Below are 16,523 nucleotides of genomic sequence, written 5' to 3' on the forward strand. Positions count from 1 at the left end.
TGATTTTAGGTTGAATCTTGTTTCTGGGCTGCGTCTTGTTTCTGGGTTAAGTCTTGTTTCAGGATCAATTCTGATTTCTGGGTTGTGTCTTGATTCTGGGTCATGATTTGTTTCTTAGTCAGATCTTGTTTCTGAGTTGGGTCTTGTTTCTGCATTTTGTCGTGTTTCTGGGTCACTTCTGATTTCTTGGTTATGTCTTGATTTTGAGTTGGTTCTTGTTTCTGGGTTGCGTCTCGTTTTAGGGTTGTGTCTTGTTTCAGGGTTGTGTCTTGTTTCTGGGTCACTTCTGATTTCTGGGTTGAGTCTTGTTTATGGGTTGAGTCTTGTTTATGGGTCATTTCTGATTTATGGGATGAGTCTTGTTTCTGGGTTGAGTCTTGTTTATGGGTTGAGTCTTGTTTATGGGTCATTTCTGATTTATAGGTTGAGTCCTGTTTCTGGTTTGATTCTTGTTTCTGGGTTGGCACTTGTTTCTGAGTTGGTTCTTGTTTCTGGGTTGCATCTTGTTTCTGGGTTGCGTCTTGTTTTAGGGTTGTGTCTTGTTTCTGGGTCATTTCTGATTTCTGGGTTGAGTCTTGTTTATGGGTTGAGTCTTGTTTCTGTGTCATTTCTGATTTCTGGTTTGAGTCTTGTTTCTGGGTCGGGTCTTGTTTCTGGGTCATGTCTTGTCTCTGAGTCAGATCTTGTTTCTGGGTCATTTCTTGTTTCTGAGTCGGGTCTTGTTTCTGGGTTAGGTCTTGTTTCAGGATTAATTCTGATTTCTGGTTTGAGTCTTGTTTCTGGGTTAGTTCTTGTTTTTGAGTTGGTTCTTGTTTAGGAGTTGTGTCCTGTTTATGGGTCATTTCTGATTTATGGGTTGAGTCTTGTTTCTGGTTTGAGTCCTGTTTCTGGGTTGTGTCTTGTTTCTGGGTCAAGTCTGATTTCTGGGTTGTGTCTTGATTCTGGGTTCGGTCTTGTTTCTGGATTGACTCTTGTTTTTGAGTTGGGTCTTTTTTCTGGGTTGCGTCTTGTTTCTGAGTTATGTCTTCTTTCTGGGTTATGTCTTGTTTCTGGGTCATTTCTGATTTCTGGGTTGAGTCTTGTTTATGGGTTGAGTCTTGTTTATGGGTCATTTCTGATTTCTGGGTTGAGTCTTGTTTCTGAGTTGGTTCTTGTTTCTGGGTTGCATCTTGTTTCTGGGTTGCGTCTTGTTTTAGGGTTGTGTCTTGTTTCTGGGTCATTTCTGATTTTTGGGTTGAGTCTTGTTTCTGGGTTAGGTTTTGTTTCAGGATCAATTCTGATTTCTGGGTTGTGTCTTGATTCTGGGTCATGATTTGTTTCTGAGTCAGATCTTGTTTCTGAGTTGGGTCTTGTTTCGGGGTTTTGTCTTGTTTCTGGGTTGCATCTTGTTTCTGGTTTGCGTCTTGTTTTAGGATTGTGTCTTGTTTCAGGGTTGTGTCTTGTTTCATGGTCACTTCTGATTTCTGGGTTGAGTCTTGTTTATGGGTTGAGTCTTGTTTCTTGGTTGTGTCTTGTTTCTGGGTCATTTCTGATTTCTGGGTTGAGTCTTGTTTATGGGTTGAGTCTTGTTTATGGGTCATTTCTGATTTCTGGGTTGAGTGTTGTTTCTGGGTCGGGTCTTGTTTCTGGGTCATGTCTTGTCTCTGAGTCAGATCTTGTTTCTGGGTAATTTCTTGTTTCTGAGTCGGGTCTTGTTTCTGGGTTAGGTCTTGTGTCAGGATCAATTCTGATTTCTGGGTTGAGTCTTGTTTCTGGGTTGGTTCTTGTTTTTGAGTTGGTTCTTGTTTAGGAGTTGTGTCCTGTTTATGGGTCATTTCTGATTTATGGGTTGAGTCTTGTTTCTGGTTTGAGTCCTGTTTCTGGGTTGTGTCTTGTTTCTGCGTCACTTCTGATTTCTGGGTTGTGTCTTGTTTCTGGGTTCGGTCTTGTTTCTGGGTTGGCTCTTGTTTTTGAGTTGGGTGTTGTTTCTGGGTTGTGTCTTGTTTCTTAGTTATGTCTTCTTTCTGGGTTATGTCTTGTTTCTTGGTCATTTCTGATTTCTGGGTTGAGTCTTGTTTATGGGTTGAGTCTTGTTTATGGGTCATTTCTGATTTCTGGGTTGAGTCTTGTTTCTGGGTTGGTTCTTGTTTTCGAGTTGGTTCTTGTTTACGAGTTGTGTCCTGTTTATGGGACATTTCTGATTTATGGGTGGAGTCTTGTTTCTGGTTTGAGTCCTGTTTCTGGGTTGTGTCTTGTTTCATGGTCATTTCTGATTTATGGGTTGAGTCCTGTTTCTGTGTTGTGTCTTGTTTCTGCGTCACTTCTGATTTCTGTGTTGTGTCTTGTTTATGGGTTGAGTCTTGTTTCTTGGTTGTGTCTTGTTTCTGGGTCATTTCTGATTTCTGGGTTGAGTCTTGTTTATGGGTTGAGTCTTGTTTATGGGTCATTTCTGATTTCTGGGTTGAGTGTTGTTTCTGGGTCGGGTCTTGTTTCTGGGTCATGTCTTGTCTCTGAGTCAGATCTTGTTTCTGGGTAATTTCTTGTTTCTGAGTCGGGTCTTGTTTCTGGGTTAGGTCTTGTGTCAGGATCAATTCTGATTTCTGGGTTGAGTCTTGTTTCTGGGTTGGTTCTTGTTTTTGAGTTGGTTCTTGTTTAGGAGTTGTGTCCTGTTTATGGGTCATTTCTGATTTATGGGTTGAGTCTTGTTTCTGGTTTGAGTCCTGTTTCTGGGTTGTGTCTTGTTTCTGCGTCACTTCTGATTTCTGGGTTGTGTCTTGTTTCTGGGTTCGGACTTGTTTCTGGGTTGGCTCTTGTTTTTGAGTTGGGTGTTGTTTCTGGGTTGTGTCTTGTTTCTTAGTTATGTCTTCTTTCTGGGTTATGTCTTGTTTCTTGGTCATTTCTGATTTCTGGGTTGAGTCTTGTTTATGGGTTGAGTCTTGTTTATGGGTCATTTCTGATTTCTGGGTTGAGTCTTGTTTCTGGGTTGGTTCTTGTTTTCGAGTTGGTTCTTGTTTACGAGTTGTGTCCTGTTTATGGGACATTTCTGATTTATGGGTGGAGTCTTGTTTCTGGTTTGAGTCCTGTTTCTGGGTTGTGTCTTGTTTCTGGGTCACTTCTGATTTCTGGGTTGTGTCTTGTTTCTTGGTTCGGTCTTGTTTCTGGGTTGCGTCTTGTTTCTGAGTTATGTCTTCTTTCTGGGTTATGTCTTGTTTCTGGGTCATTTCTGATTTCTGGTTTGAGTCTTGTTTATGGATTGAGTCTTGTTTATGGGTCATTTCTGATTTCTGGGTTGAGTCCTGTTTCTGGTTTGATTCCTGTTTCTGGGTTGTATCTTGTTTCTGAGTTGGTTCTTGTTTCTGGGTTGGCTCTTTTTTCTGAGTTGGTTCTTGTTTCTGGGTTGCATCTTGTTTCTGGGATGCATCTTGTTTTAAGGTTGTGTCTTGTTTCTGGGTCATTTCTGATTTCTGGGTTGAGTCTTGTTTCTGTGTCATTTCTGATTTCTCGGTTGAGTCTTGTTTCTGGGTCGGGTCTTGTTTCTGGGTCATGTCTTGTCTCTGAGACGGATCTTGTTTCTGGGTCATTTCTTGTTTCTGGGTCTGGTCTTTTTTCTGGGATAGGTCTTGTTTCAGAATCAATTCTGATTTCTGGGTTGAGTCTTGATTCTGGGTCATGATTTGTTTCTGAGTCAGATCTTGTTTCTGGGTCATTTCTGGTTTCTGGGTTGTGCCTTGTTTCTGGGTTGAGTCTTGTTTCTAGGTTGGCTCTTGTTTTTGAGATGGTTCTTGTTTCTGCATTGTGTCTTGTTTCTGGATTGCGTCTTGTTTTAGGGTTATGTCTTGTTTCTGGGTCATTTCTGATTTCTGGGTTGCATCTTGTTTCTGGGTTGCATCTTGTTTCAGGGTTATGTCTTGTTTATGGATCATTTCTGATTTCTGGGTTGAGTCTTGTTTCTGAGTTGGTTCTGGTTTCTGGGTTCGTTCTTGTTTCTGGGTCATTTCAGATTTTTGGGTTGAGTCTTGTTTCGGGGCTGAGTCTTGTTTCTGGGTTATGTCTTGTTTGTGGGTCGGGTCTTGTTTCTGGGTCATGTCTTGTTTCTGGGTTGGTTCTTGTTTCTGGGTTGGTTCTTGTTTCTGGGTCGGTTCTGATTTATGAGTTGAGTCTTGTTTCTGGGTCATTTCTGATTTATGGGTTGAGTCTTGTTTCTGGGTTTTGTATTGTTTCTGCATCAGGTCTTGTTTGTGTGTCTTTTCTTGTTTCTGCGTTGAGTCTTGCTTCTGGGTCATTTCTGATTTCTGGGTTTGCTCTTGTTTCTGGGTCAGCTCTTGTTTATGGGTCATTTCCGATTTCGGGGTTGAGTCTTGTTTCTGGGTCATTTCTGATTTCTTGGTTGAGGCTTGTTTCTTGTCTGAGTCTTGTTTCTGGTCTGAGTCTTGTTTCTGAGATTGTTCCTTTTTCTGGACTGCATCTTGTTTTTGGGTAAGTAGTTTCTGCTCTGGGTCTGGTTTCTGGGTTGAATCTTGTTTCTGGGTTAGATCTTGTTTAATGCGTGGGTCTAATTTGGAGGTTATTTCATGTTTCTGTTTTGGGTCCTCTTTTAGAATTTTATGTGGGTTTTGAGCTAGTTGTTCCTTTTGTTTTGGGTCTTCTTTTTGAGTTAGTTCTTTTGTCTGGGCGAAGTCTTGTTTATGGGCTTGGAATTGCTTCTGTTTTGACTCTTCTTTTGGGGTTTGTTCTTGTTTCTGAGTTGAGAGTTGTTTCTCATTTGCATCATGTTTTTGAGTTGAATCTTTTTTGTGGGTTGGGTCTTTTTTCAGAATGGAGTCCTTAACCTGTATTTGATCTTGTTTTGATATTGGTTCGTGTTTCTGGGTTCCATCATGTTTCTTGGTTGTGTCTTGTTTATGAGTTGACTCTGATATTTGTGTTTGATCTGATCTGGGGATCGATTCTGACATTTGTGGGAACATCAATGACTTAAAAATGTTTTGAGATGCACATATTTGACAGCCTTTCTTGGACCTCAGAGCATGAAAATAAGCAACAGCAACTTTTGCTATAAGTTCAAGAAATTCCTTAAAGTCTACTTCACCATCAGTGTTTTGATCAAGCGCATGCATTATTGCTTCAATTGTGTGAGGGTCATCAGAATCCTGATGAAAAACATATAAGGAAATTATGGAAAGAACCAGTTATGAGTGAATTAAACCACATACTACATTTTCTTGTCCTTTAGTTTTCAGTGTTGGACAGTTGAATGAAAACTTCTAAACTGCAGCACATGTAACAAGCAAACTATACCAAATTTAAAGGCAATGTGTCACCCCCTTGGACACTTTTCATCTATTACTGTAGGCATAAAGGTAAGAGAAATGTTAGCCTACTCTTACCTGTATTCCTCATAGTTGCTGTTTAGATGTGTAGAAATAGAGTTTTATTTAATTATGGTAATGATTTCTTCCTGGCTCTGAGGTGTGCGGAGCCTGGAACAAATCCCCCTCTGCCTTTCATTATACTATCATCCCCCTCCCATTCACATCACATTAACCTGTGACATGCAGTTGTGGCTCCGGAATCCCATGCATGCACCCTGCACTTGCACGACAATCTGTACCTTTTCCTTGTTTCCATGGTCAGTGTATTCAGCGTTTTGTGCGCTGGGCCCTGCGCACAAGAACTGGACCATAGAAAGAAGGAAGAGGTGCAGATTGTTGAGGAAGTGCAGGGTGCCTGCGCAAGATTCCGGTGTGGGATTCAAGCATCAAAACTACATATCACAGGTCAGTGTGACATGCATGGGAGGAAGGTGGTAGTATAATGGAGAGCAGAGGCAGGGAATGGTTCCAGGTCACACATGCCCCAGAGCCTGGAAGAAATCATTACAATGAAATAAAACTGTTTCTCCACATCTACATAGCAACAATGAGGAATACAGGTAAGACTAGATTAACATTTCCACTACCTGTATGCCTATATTAATAGCTGAAAAATGTCCCAGGGGGTGACAGATTCTCTTTAACCCCTTCCCGACCCATGACGCCATGTAGGCGTCATGAAAACCTGTGCCAATCCGACCCATGACGCCTATGTGGCGTCATGGAATGATCGCGTCACTGCAGATCGGGTGAAAGGTTTAACTCCAATTTCACCCGATCTGCAGGGACAGGGGGAGTGGTACTTCAGCCCAGGGGGGGTGGCTTCACCCCCCTGTGGCTACGATCGCTCTGATTGGCTGTTGAAAGTGAAACTGACAATCAGAGCGATTTGTAATATTTCACCTAAAAAACTGGTGAAATATTACAATCCAGCCATGGCCGATGCTGCAATATCATCGGCCATGGCTGGAAACACTGATGTGATCCCCCCACCCCACCGATCGCCCCCCCAAGCCACCGATCTGTGGTCCGCTCCCCTATGTCTTGTGCTCCGCTCCTCCGTCCTCCTGTCCGCTTCCCCCGTGCTCCTATGCCACCCCCGTGCTCCGACGCCCCCCCCCGTGCCCCGATCTCCACCCCCTTATACTTACCGAGCCTCCCGGTGTCTGTCCGTTTTCTCCATGGGCGCCGCTATCTTCCAAAATGGCGGGCGCATGCGCAATGCGCCCGCCGAATCTGCCGTCCGGCAGATTCGTTCAATATACATTTTTATCACTGTGATAAAACCTATCACAGTGATCAAAATAAAAAAAAATAGTAAATGACCCCCCCTTTATCACCCCCATAGGTAGGGACAATAATAAAAAAAAGAAAATATTTTTTTTTCTTTTTCCACTAGGGTTAGGGTTAGAACAAGGGTTAGAACTAGGGGTAGAGTTAGGGGTAGGGTTAGGGTTAGGGGTAGGGTTAGGGGTAGGGTTAGGGTTAGGGTTAGGGCATGTGCATACAGTGCGGATTTGGCTGCGGATCCACAGCGGATTGGCCACGGATCCGCAGTGGATTGGCCGCGGATCCGCAGCGGATTGGCCGCGGATCCGCAGCGGATTGGCCGCGGATCTGCAGCGGATTGGCCGCTGCAAATTCGTAGCAGTTTTCCAACAGGTTTACAGTACCATGTACACGTATGGAAAACCATATCCGCTGTGCCCATGGTGCGGAAAATTCCGTGCGGAAACGCTGCGTTGTATTTTCTGCAGCACGTCAATTCTTTATGCGGATTCCGTAGCGTTTTACACCTGTTCCTCAATAGGAATCCGCAGGTGAAATCCGCACAAAAAAACACTGGAAATCCGCTGTAAATCTGCAGGTAAAATGCAGTGCCTTTTACCTGCAGATTTTTCAAAGATCGTGCGGAAAAATCTCACACGAATCCGCAACATGGGCACATAGCCTTAGGGTTAGGGTTGGAATTAGAGTTAGGGTTGGAATTAGGGCTAGGTTTGGAAATAGGGTTAAGATTAGGCTTGTGGTTAGGGTTACGGATAGGGTTAGGAGTGTGTTGGGGTTACAGTTGTGGTTAGGGTTGGGATTAGGGTTAGGGTTGGGATTAGGGTTAGGATTAGGGTTAGGGTTGGGATTAGGGTTACGGGTGTGTTGGGGTTAGGGTTGTGGTTAGGGGTGTGTTGGGGTTAGGGTTGTGATTAGGGTTAGGGCTACAGTTGGGATTAGGGTTAGGGGTGTGTTGGGGTTAGTGTTGAAGTTAGAATTGAGGGGTTTCCACTGTTTGGGCACATCAGGGGTCTCCAAACGCAACATGGCACCACCATTGATTCCAGCCAATCTTGCGTTCAAAAAGTCAAATGGTGCTCCCTCCCTTCCAAGCCCCGACGTGCGCCCAAACAGTGGTTTACCCCCACATATGGGGTACCAGCGTACTCAGGACAAACTGGGCAACAACTGTTGGGGTCCAATTTCCCCTGTTACCCTTGCAAAAATAAAAAATTACTTGCTAAAACATAATTTTTTAGGAAAGAACAATTATTTTTTATTTTCACGGCTCTGCGTTATAAACTTCTGTGAAGCACTTGGGGGTTCAAAGTGCTCACCACACATCTAGATAAGTTCCTTGGGGGGTCTAGTTTCCAAAATGGGGTCACTTGTGGGGTGTTTCTACTGTTTAGGCACATCAGGGGCTCTGCAAATGCAACGTGACGCCCGCAGACCATTCCATCAAAGTCTGCATTTCAAATGTCACTACTTCCCTTCCGAGCCCTGACGTGCGCCCAAACAGTGGTTTACCCCCACATATGGGGTATCAGCATACTCACAACAAACTGGGAAACAAATATTGGGGTCCAATTTCTCCTGTTACTCTTGTAAAAATAAAAAATTGCTTGCTAAAACATCTTTTTTGAGGAAATAAAAATGATTTTTTTATTTTCACGGCTCTGCATTGTAAACTTCTGTGAAGCACTTTGGGGTTGAACGTGCTCACCACACATCTAGATAAGTTCCTTGGGGGGTCTAGTTTCCAAAGTGGGGTCACTTGTGGGGGGTTTCTACTGTTTAGGCACATCAGGGGCTCTGCAAACGTAACATGATGCCGGCAGACCATTCCATCAAAGTCTGCATTCCAAAATGTCACTACTTCCTTTCCGAGCCCCGGCATATGCCCAAACAGTGGTTTACCCCCACATATGGGGTATCAGCGTACTCAGGAAAAACTGGACAACAACTTTTGTGGTCCAATTTCTCCTGTTAGCCTTGGGAAAATAAAAAATTGTGGGCTAAAAAAATCATTTTTGAGAAAAGAAAAATTATTTTTTATTTTCATGGCTCTGCATTATAAACTTCTGTGAAGCACTTGGGGGATCAAAGTGCTCACCACACATCTAGATTAGTTCCTTTGGAGGTCTAGTTTCCAAAATGGGGTCACTTGTGGGGGAGCTCCAATGTTTAGGCACACAGGGGCTCTCCAAACGCGACATGGTGTCCGCTAATGATTGGAGCTAATTTTCCATTCAAAAAGCCAAATGGTGTGCCTTCCCTTCCGAGCCCTGCCGTGCGCCCAAACAGTGGTTTACCCCCACATACGGGGTATCATCGTACTCAGGACAAACTGGACAACAACATTTGGGGTCCAATTTCTCCTATTACCCTTGGGAAAATAAAAAATTCCGGGCCAAAATTCATTTTTGAGGAAAGAAAAATTATTTTTTATTTTCACGGCTCTGCGTTGTAAACTTCTGTGAAGCACCTGGGGGTTTTAAGTGCTCACTATGCATCTAGATAAGTTCCTTTGGGGGTCTAGTTTCCAAAATGGGGTCACTTGTAGGGTAGCTCCAATGTTTAGGCACACAGGGGCTCTCCAAACGCGACATGGTGTCCGCTAACGATTGGAGCTAATTTTCCATCCAAAAAGTCAAATGGCGCGCCTTCCCTTCCGAGCCTTGCCGTGCACCCAAACAGTGGTTTACCCCCACATATGAGGTATCGGCGTACTCAGTAGAAATTGCCCAACAAATTTTAGGATCCATTTTATCCTGTTGCCCATGTGAAAATTAAAAAATTGAGGCTAAAAGAAATTTTGTGTGAAAAAAAAGTACTTTTTCATTTTTACAGATCAATTTGTGAAGCACCTGGGGGTTTAAAGTGCTCACTATGCATCTAGATAAGTTCCTTGGGGGGTCTAGTTTCCAAAATGGGGTCACTTGTGGGGGAGCTCCAATGTTTAGGCACACGGGGGCTCTCCAAACGCGACATGGTGTCCGCTAAAGATTGGAGCCAATTTTTCATTCAAAAAGTCAAATGGCGCTCCTTCCCTTTCAAGCCCTGCCGTGCGCCCAAACAGTGGTTTAACTCCACATATGAGGTATCAGCGTACTCAGAACAAATTGGACAACAATGTTCGTGGTCCAGTTTCTCCTTTTACCCTTGGGAAAATAAAAACATTGTTGCTAAAAATCATTTTTGTGACTAAAAAGTTAAATGCTCATTTTTTCCTTCCATGTTGCTTCTGCTGCTGTGAAACACCTGAAGGGTTAATAAACTTCTTGAATGTGGTTTTGAGCACCTTGAGGGGTACAGTTTTTAGAGTGGTGTCACTTTTGGGTATTTTCAGCCATATAGAACCCTCAAAATGACTTCAAATGTGAGGTGGTCCCTAAAAAAAATGGTTTTGTAAATTTTGTTGTAAAAATGAGAAATCACTGGTCAAATTTTAACCCTTATAACTTCCTAGCAAAAAAAAAAATTGTTTCCAAAATTGTGCTGATGTAAAGTAGACATGTGGGAAATGTTATTTATTAACTATTTTGTGTCACATAACTCTCTGGTTTAACAGAATAAAAATTCAAAATGTGAAAATTGCGAAATTGCCAAATTTCCATTTTTTTTCACAAATAAACTCAGAAATTATCGACCTAAATTTACCTCTAACATGAAGCCCAATATGTCACGAAAAAACATTCTCAGAATCGCTAGGATCCGTTGAAGCGTTCCTGAGTTATTACCTCATAAAGGGACACTGGTCAGAATTTGCAAAAAACGGCCAGGTCATTAAGGCCAAAATAGGCTGGGTCATGAAGGGGTTAAAAAGTATAAAAAACCCTCAAACTGCTGCTTATTCCAACATATACTCCAACTGCGGTGTATCAAAGAAACAGTGTGCATCTCCTAGTAAGGGATATATGTAGATTCTAATGCAATGTGTATGTATATATATATATATATATATGTGTATGTATATATATATATATATATATATATATATATATATATATATATATATATATATATATATATATATATATAGTACAGACCAAAAGTTTGGACACACCTTCTCATTTAAAGATTTTTCTGTATTTATAGGACTATGAAAATTGTACATTCACACTGAAGGCATCAAAACTATGAATTAACACATGTGAAATTATATACTTAACAAAAAAGTGTGAAACAACTGACGTTATGTGTTATATTTTATGTTCTTCAAAGTAGCCACCTTTTGCTTTGATGACTGCTTTGCACACTCTTGGCATTCTATTAATGAGCTTCAAGAGTAAAGGTACCGTCACACTAAGCGACGCTGCAGCGATAGCGACAGCAATGCCGATCGCTGCAGCGTCGCTGTGTGGTCGCTGGAGAGCTGTCACACAGACCGCTCTCCAGCGACCAGCGATGCCGAGGTCCCCGGGTAACCAGGGTAAACATCGGGTTGCTAAGCGCAGGGCCGCGCTTAGTAACCCGATGTTTACCCTGGTTACCAGCGTAAAAGTTAAAAAAACAAACAGTACATGCTCACCTGCGCGTCCCCCAGCCTCTGCATCCTGACGCTGACTGAGCTCCGGCCCTAACAGCAGAGCGGTGACGTCACCGCTGTTGCTTTCACTTTCAGTTTAGGGCCGGCGCTTTAGTGTCAGGAAGCAGAGGCTGGGGGACGCGCAGGTGAGTATGTACTGTTTGTTTTTTTAACTTTTACGCTGGTAACCAGGGTAAACATCGGGTTACTAAGCGCGGCCCTGCGCTTAGTAACCCGATGTTTACCCTGGTTACCAGTGTAAAATATCGCTGGTATCGTCGCTTTTGCTGTCAAACACGGCGATACACGGCGACCTAGCGACCAAATAATGTGCAGACCTTCTAGCAGCGACCAGCAATTTCACAGCGGGATCCAGATCGCTGCTGCGTGTCAAATACAGCGATATCGCCATCCAGGTCGCTGCAACGTCACGGATTGCTGGCGATATCGCCTAGTGTGACGGTACCTTTAGTCACCGGGAATAGTCTTCCAACAATCTTGAAGGAGTTCCCAGAGATGCTTAGCACTTGTTGGCCCTTTTGCCTTCACTTGAGGTCCAGCTCACCCCAAACCATCTCGATTGGTTTCAGGTCTGGTGACTGTGGAGGCCAGGTCATCTGGCGTAGCACCCCATCACTCTCCTTTTTAGTCAAGTAGCCCTTACACAGCCTGGAGGTGAGTTTGGGGTCATTGTCCTGTTGAAAAATAAATCATGGTCGGGGCGTGGCCTGGGAATCTGCTAAGACAGACGTGCTTTTCATCAGCTCCCATCCCCAGGCTGAAATCTGATGTTAATTAGATCTTTTCTGCACCAGAAAACACCTGAGAACTGCACCAAACAACACCTTAAGAGAGAGTGACCACAGCGGTGACTCCTGAGGCAAGTCACTGAACCCTAAAGGAACGTATACCGGGGTGACTGCGAGTGAGAGCCCGGTGAGTCCAGGGCCTGGCCCCGACCTCGCCATACCAGCGGTGCAAATCTCCCCCTTAACACGGCACTCGGCTGAAGCATACGCCAAACCTCGTGGGGACGCCGTCCACACCTGACCGCGAGTGCGATACGGTGGAACGAGCCTACCTGCGGCGGTGAGGTGGCGGCACCTTGAACTTTGAGACGAGCTGTCCTGCTGGTGAGGATCCGCTTCGGTGCCTGGGAAGAGTGCGGAGGAGAGGAGGAGGTGGACAGTTGGAGCGGACAGAGGCCCCTTCTTCTTCTGCCTGGAGGTGAGAGGCTGCGGTCGGGGCGGGGCCCCCCTCCTACCGGACCTTCCACGAGGCCGGCACTATCTTTCCCTCCTGCGGCCGTCAGTGTGACTAGTGAAAAGGCGGGAAGCGCCCTCTCCCCCCCCCCCTCAGCGACTGCTGACAGCGCACTGGGTTGCTGCACAACAACCAGGAAGAGACACAACACATCGGGTCCCTCCACCACCTCGGCTGGAGCAAAGTGGCTCCTTAAGGAGCGGTCCTCTCCTCACATAAATGCCCCATAAGACAAGCACCATTTTCAAGGTCAGTCACTGTTGGCTGTGCTGTTAACTCCTTCCCACTCAGAACAAATATAAACAACCCTAGTGTGACTACTTGACTGTTGCTCAAGACCACTGAGCTCCATCCCTCTTTAGTTTTATTTTATTTAGTTTTTCTTTTTTTTCCTCCATATTATTTTTTTTTTTTTGGATGCCTACCACAGCCCTAATCTGACGCAAGAGTGACACCTGCTGCTCAGACTACTACAAATCACTTCTCATATTAACAGGGATAAAACCCCCTTTCATGAATGCAGCCCATAGGAGCCAACAATAAAGAAGCTACTTGGTGGTATTATACTGCCACCTAATGGTGGCATAAGGGAATTGCAGCTTATTTTTCCTGTTAGACCTCAATCCTTTTCCTTTCTTTTTTATTTGTTTTTTTTTTCTTTTTCTTTTCATAATTATATTTAGGGTTTTTTTTCTCTTCTGGACTTCCATTATAACCAAAAATGCCTCAACACAGGGGCGACACCTATTGCTAAATTTATAAAAAGTTGCTCTACACACAAGAATGGACAACTAACTCTTTTCTGAAAGTTCAAGTGGTGATCATCGCACTTCACGCCGTCAAAAGCTTCAACATGGGCAAAACAAACAAAGAGCGTGATAAAAATACGATTAAAACTCTAACGGAGAACCGGAAATGCAACACTCATGGTGACCTCGATAAATATCTTAAGAAGAGGTCTGATGTACCACAGACCCCTTCAAAAAATCATGTAAGAGACCTTTCTCCCCTGATAATCTGGTAATCTGGGAGACTCAGACTCCAGCGGGGAGGGATCAGATTGCGAATCTACCTTGGAGGACTCTCTACCAATCTCCAGAGCCTTTATGAAGAAGTTGCTGTCGCAAAGCATGCAACTGCTCCTGGAGGAAATATCTGGTCTGCGGGCAGACATACAACAAATGGGTCAGAGAGTGGAGACCCTGGAATCGGCTAACGCGGAAGCGACAGATGCAATAATTTGTTTACAAGACCAACTCCTTCAACAACAACACCAGCTAAACACGGCCCTCCTGGCTGCAGAGGATCAGGAAAATCATAGCAGGAGAAAGAATATCAGGGTGAGAGGTATTCGCGAATCCCTGGACAAGGTCTCCAGAGAAATTTTCTCTAACCTTCTTGGCAAAGAGAGAGCCAACCTAATTGTTATCGAAAGAGTTCACCGTGCTCTCAAACTCAAGCCGAAACAGAATGACCAACCAAGAGATATCATATGTGGCCTCCTGAGTTTTGTTGACACAGCAGCCATATTAACCAGTGCAAAAGAACATGACAGTCTCTCATATGAAGGCTCCCAACTACAAATTTTTCAAGATCTCGCCCCATACACTCTCGCAAAGAGGCGGATTCTCAAACCCCTTCTAACAGAATTCAGATCAAGAGGCTTGATATACAAGTGGCTTTATCCCTTCGGTCTCGCTATCACAATGGGCAATCGTCAGATCACAATACGTTCCCCTGCAGACTTGGAAAGCGCTTGGAAAGTTCTTGACATCACACCAATAGACATTCATTCCTGGATGCCAGTTGACACGGGATTAAGCCTCCTTCAGCTGACGAAGCCACAGGAATGGTCTGTCAAGAAGAAACACGCCTCCCCTAAGCCGAAAAAATCTGTCTCTAAAATCCACCCCATTTGATCTCTCTAAAACAGTGTGATGATTTATATTTAGTAGGGGACCTTTTTTGTAGTCTGTTTTCTAGTGCACTGTTCTTTTTCGGCTACACAATTTTACTTGGTCTCTCTTTCATTGTTTTATAGGCCCAGTGTTTTGAACAAGTGAAGTTTTTCGATGTTTATGTTATATTCTTTAGATTGCTTGTTGATTGCAAATGATTGATTAGGTTTTTTTTGTTCTAATGGTTCTTCGGAAATAATTCCCTTCTTTATGCTTGTCTTTTTGGATATTTTTTTTCCTTACAAATACCACCACTTGAACTATCTTGCCTATGTTTGGGTACCTGCACACCCCCCCCCCCCCCACCCCGCGATGGGCGAGTGTCATTTTGTGCAAATATGGTTATTTACCCTGTTTTGCTGTTTTTTGAGGCTCTGTGATGTGATGAGGGACCTCGAGGAAAGGATTGATGGCGACTAGTCGGGTTGATGCGGGCTCGGCCACGGTAGCATCCTTTAATGTAAAGGGTCTCAATTCCCCTACAAAGCGTAATCAGTTTCTCTCACTGCTAAAGAAACAAATAGCACAAATTGCGTTTTTTTAAGAAACACATTTTAAAGTGGGGAGAGCTCCGAATATGAAATTCTCATCCTTTCCCACTTGGTACAATAGCTGCTCCTCTTCCGCATCCAAAGGAGTGAGCATAGCGCTTAAAAAGAGACTTCCCTTTACGTTTGGGGATAGTTTGGCAGATTCGGAAGGCAGATACATTTTTGTAAAAGGCCTATTGGCCAACATGAAAATAACCTTAGCTAACTTATGCGCCCCCAACTCTAACCAAACCCACTGGCTTATAAAAACACTAGACACTCTCCAACTCTTCAAAGAAGGGCTGCAGATTGTGGGCGGTGACCTAAATCTAACGCTACAACCCGGCATAGATGCTTCTAGTGGTTCCTCCACCATATCCCAAAAATTGCGACAAAAATTTCTAAACAAACTAAACTCCATACAGTTAATAGACCCTTGGCGTAGCTTCTTCCCTACCACAAAAGACTACACTTTCTTCTCACCTCCACATAATTCATATCATCGAACAGACTATTTACTTGTGCAATCCCGAGCTCTTCATTTAATCAAATCATCCCGTATCGGTGAAATTACAATCTTGGATCATGCCCCTGTTTTCCTTGCGATATTTATTTCCACCTTACCTAAAGCCACCATCACCTGGAAGCTAAACGAATCACTGCTTGATAATCCAACGCACGTGAATGGTTTAAAAACCACCATTTCATGATTTTTCGATGAAAATATTAATACTGACCAAATTACACCCATCATTTGGGAAACACACAAGGGGAACTTATTTCACTAAGTTCATATATCAAAAAACAGAGAAACAAAGAAATTCAGTCTCTTCTTCATCAAATCAATATATCAGAACGTACTCATAAATCCACTAGATCGACTAAGTCTCACCAGGAACTTATCTCCCTTCGTAATAAACTCAAAGACTTATTAAACGTGAAATCAGCCAAACTGTCCATGTACTGCAGACATCGCTTCTACATGCATGGTAACAGAAGTGGCAAGCTCACTACACGGATGCTTAAACAGCAAAAAGAGAAGAAATTCATAAAAAATATTCTTACTAGGACAAATAAGAGAGTTGTGGACTCTAACGAAATTGCTGAGACCTTTCGCCAATATTATGAATCCCTCTATAATTTGTCCCCCTCTGACGACATGAAAGACTGGTCAACGGCCACAACAAAAATTCAAAATTTCTTAGCCCCTCTCTCTCTCCCGACAATTTCCCCTAAAGACTGTAACACTCTTCTTGCTAAAGTTACCCTAAAAGAAGTGGAAGACACCTTAAGAACTACCCCCACTGGTAAGGCTCCTGGTCAGGACGGTTTCCCAGTGGGCTACTACAAAAAAATTTCTGAAATTCTCCTCCCCCACCTAGTAAATCTCTTTAATTCCTTCTTTGAAGGGAAGACCCCTCCTCGCCAGGCATTGGAAGCCTACATCGCCATTATTCCAAAAGAGGGGAAAGACGATAGCCTATGTAGTAACTATCATCCCATTTCGTTGCTTAACACCGATCTAAAACTGTGGGCTAAGACACTAGCCTCAAGAATCAATGGAATTCTGGGTGAGATTATTCGCCCTGATCAAGTGGGTTTTGTGAGGGGTCGGGAAGGC

General features: G+C 43.6%; 1 protein-coding gene across 1 annotated transcript in view; it reads right to left on the reverse strand.

The window, feature by feature from the left end:
- Window positions 1-5: 5 nt before the first annotated feature.
- The window catches only part of LOC143793822 (uncharacterized), a 102,264-nt gene continuing 85,746 nt past the window's right edge, over window positions 6-16,523 (reverse strand). The window contains 3 exon segments of the mRNA XM_077280796.1: window positions 6-3,634; window positions 3,707-4,145; window positions 4,809-5,129. Coding sequence (XP_077136911.1) covers window positions 6-3,634; window positions 3,707-4,145; window positions 4,809-5,129 — 4,389 coding nt within the window.

Source organism: Ranitomeya variabilis, chromosome 1 (assembly GCF_051348905.1).
Source record: "Ranitomeya variabilis isolate aRanVar5 chromosome 1, aRanVar5.hap1, whole genome shotgun sequence".
NCBI lineage: Eukaryota > Metazoa > Chordata > Amphibia > Anura > Dendrobatidae > Ranitomeya > Ranitomeya variabilis.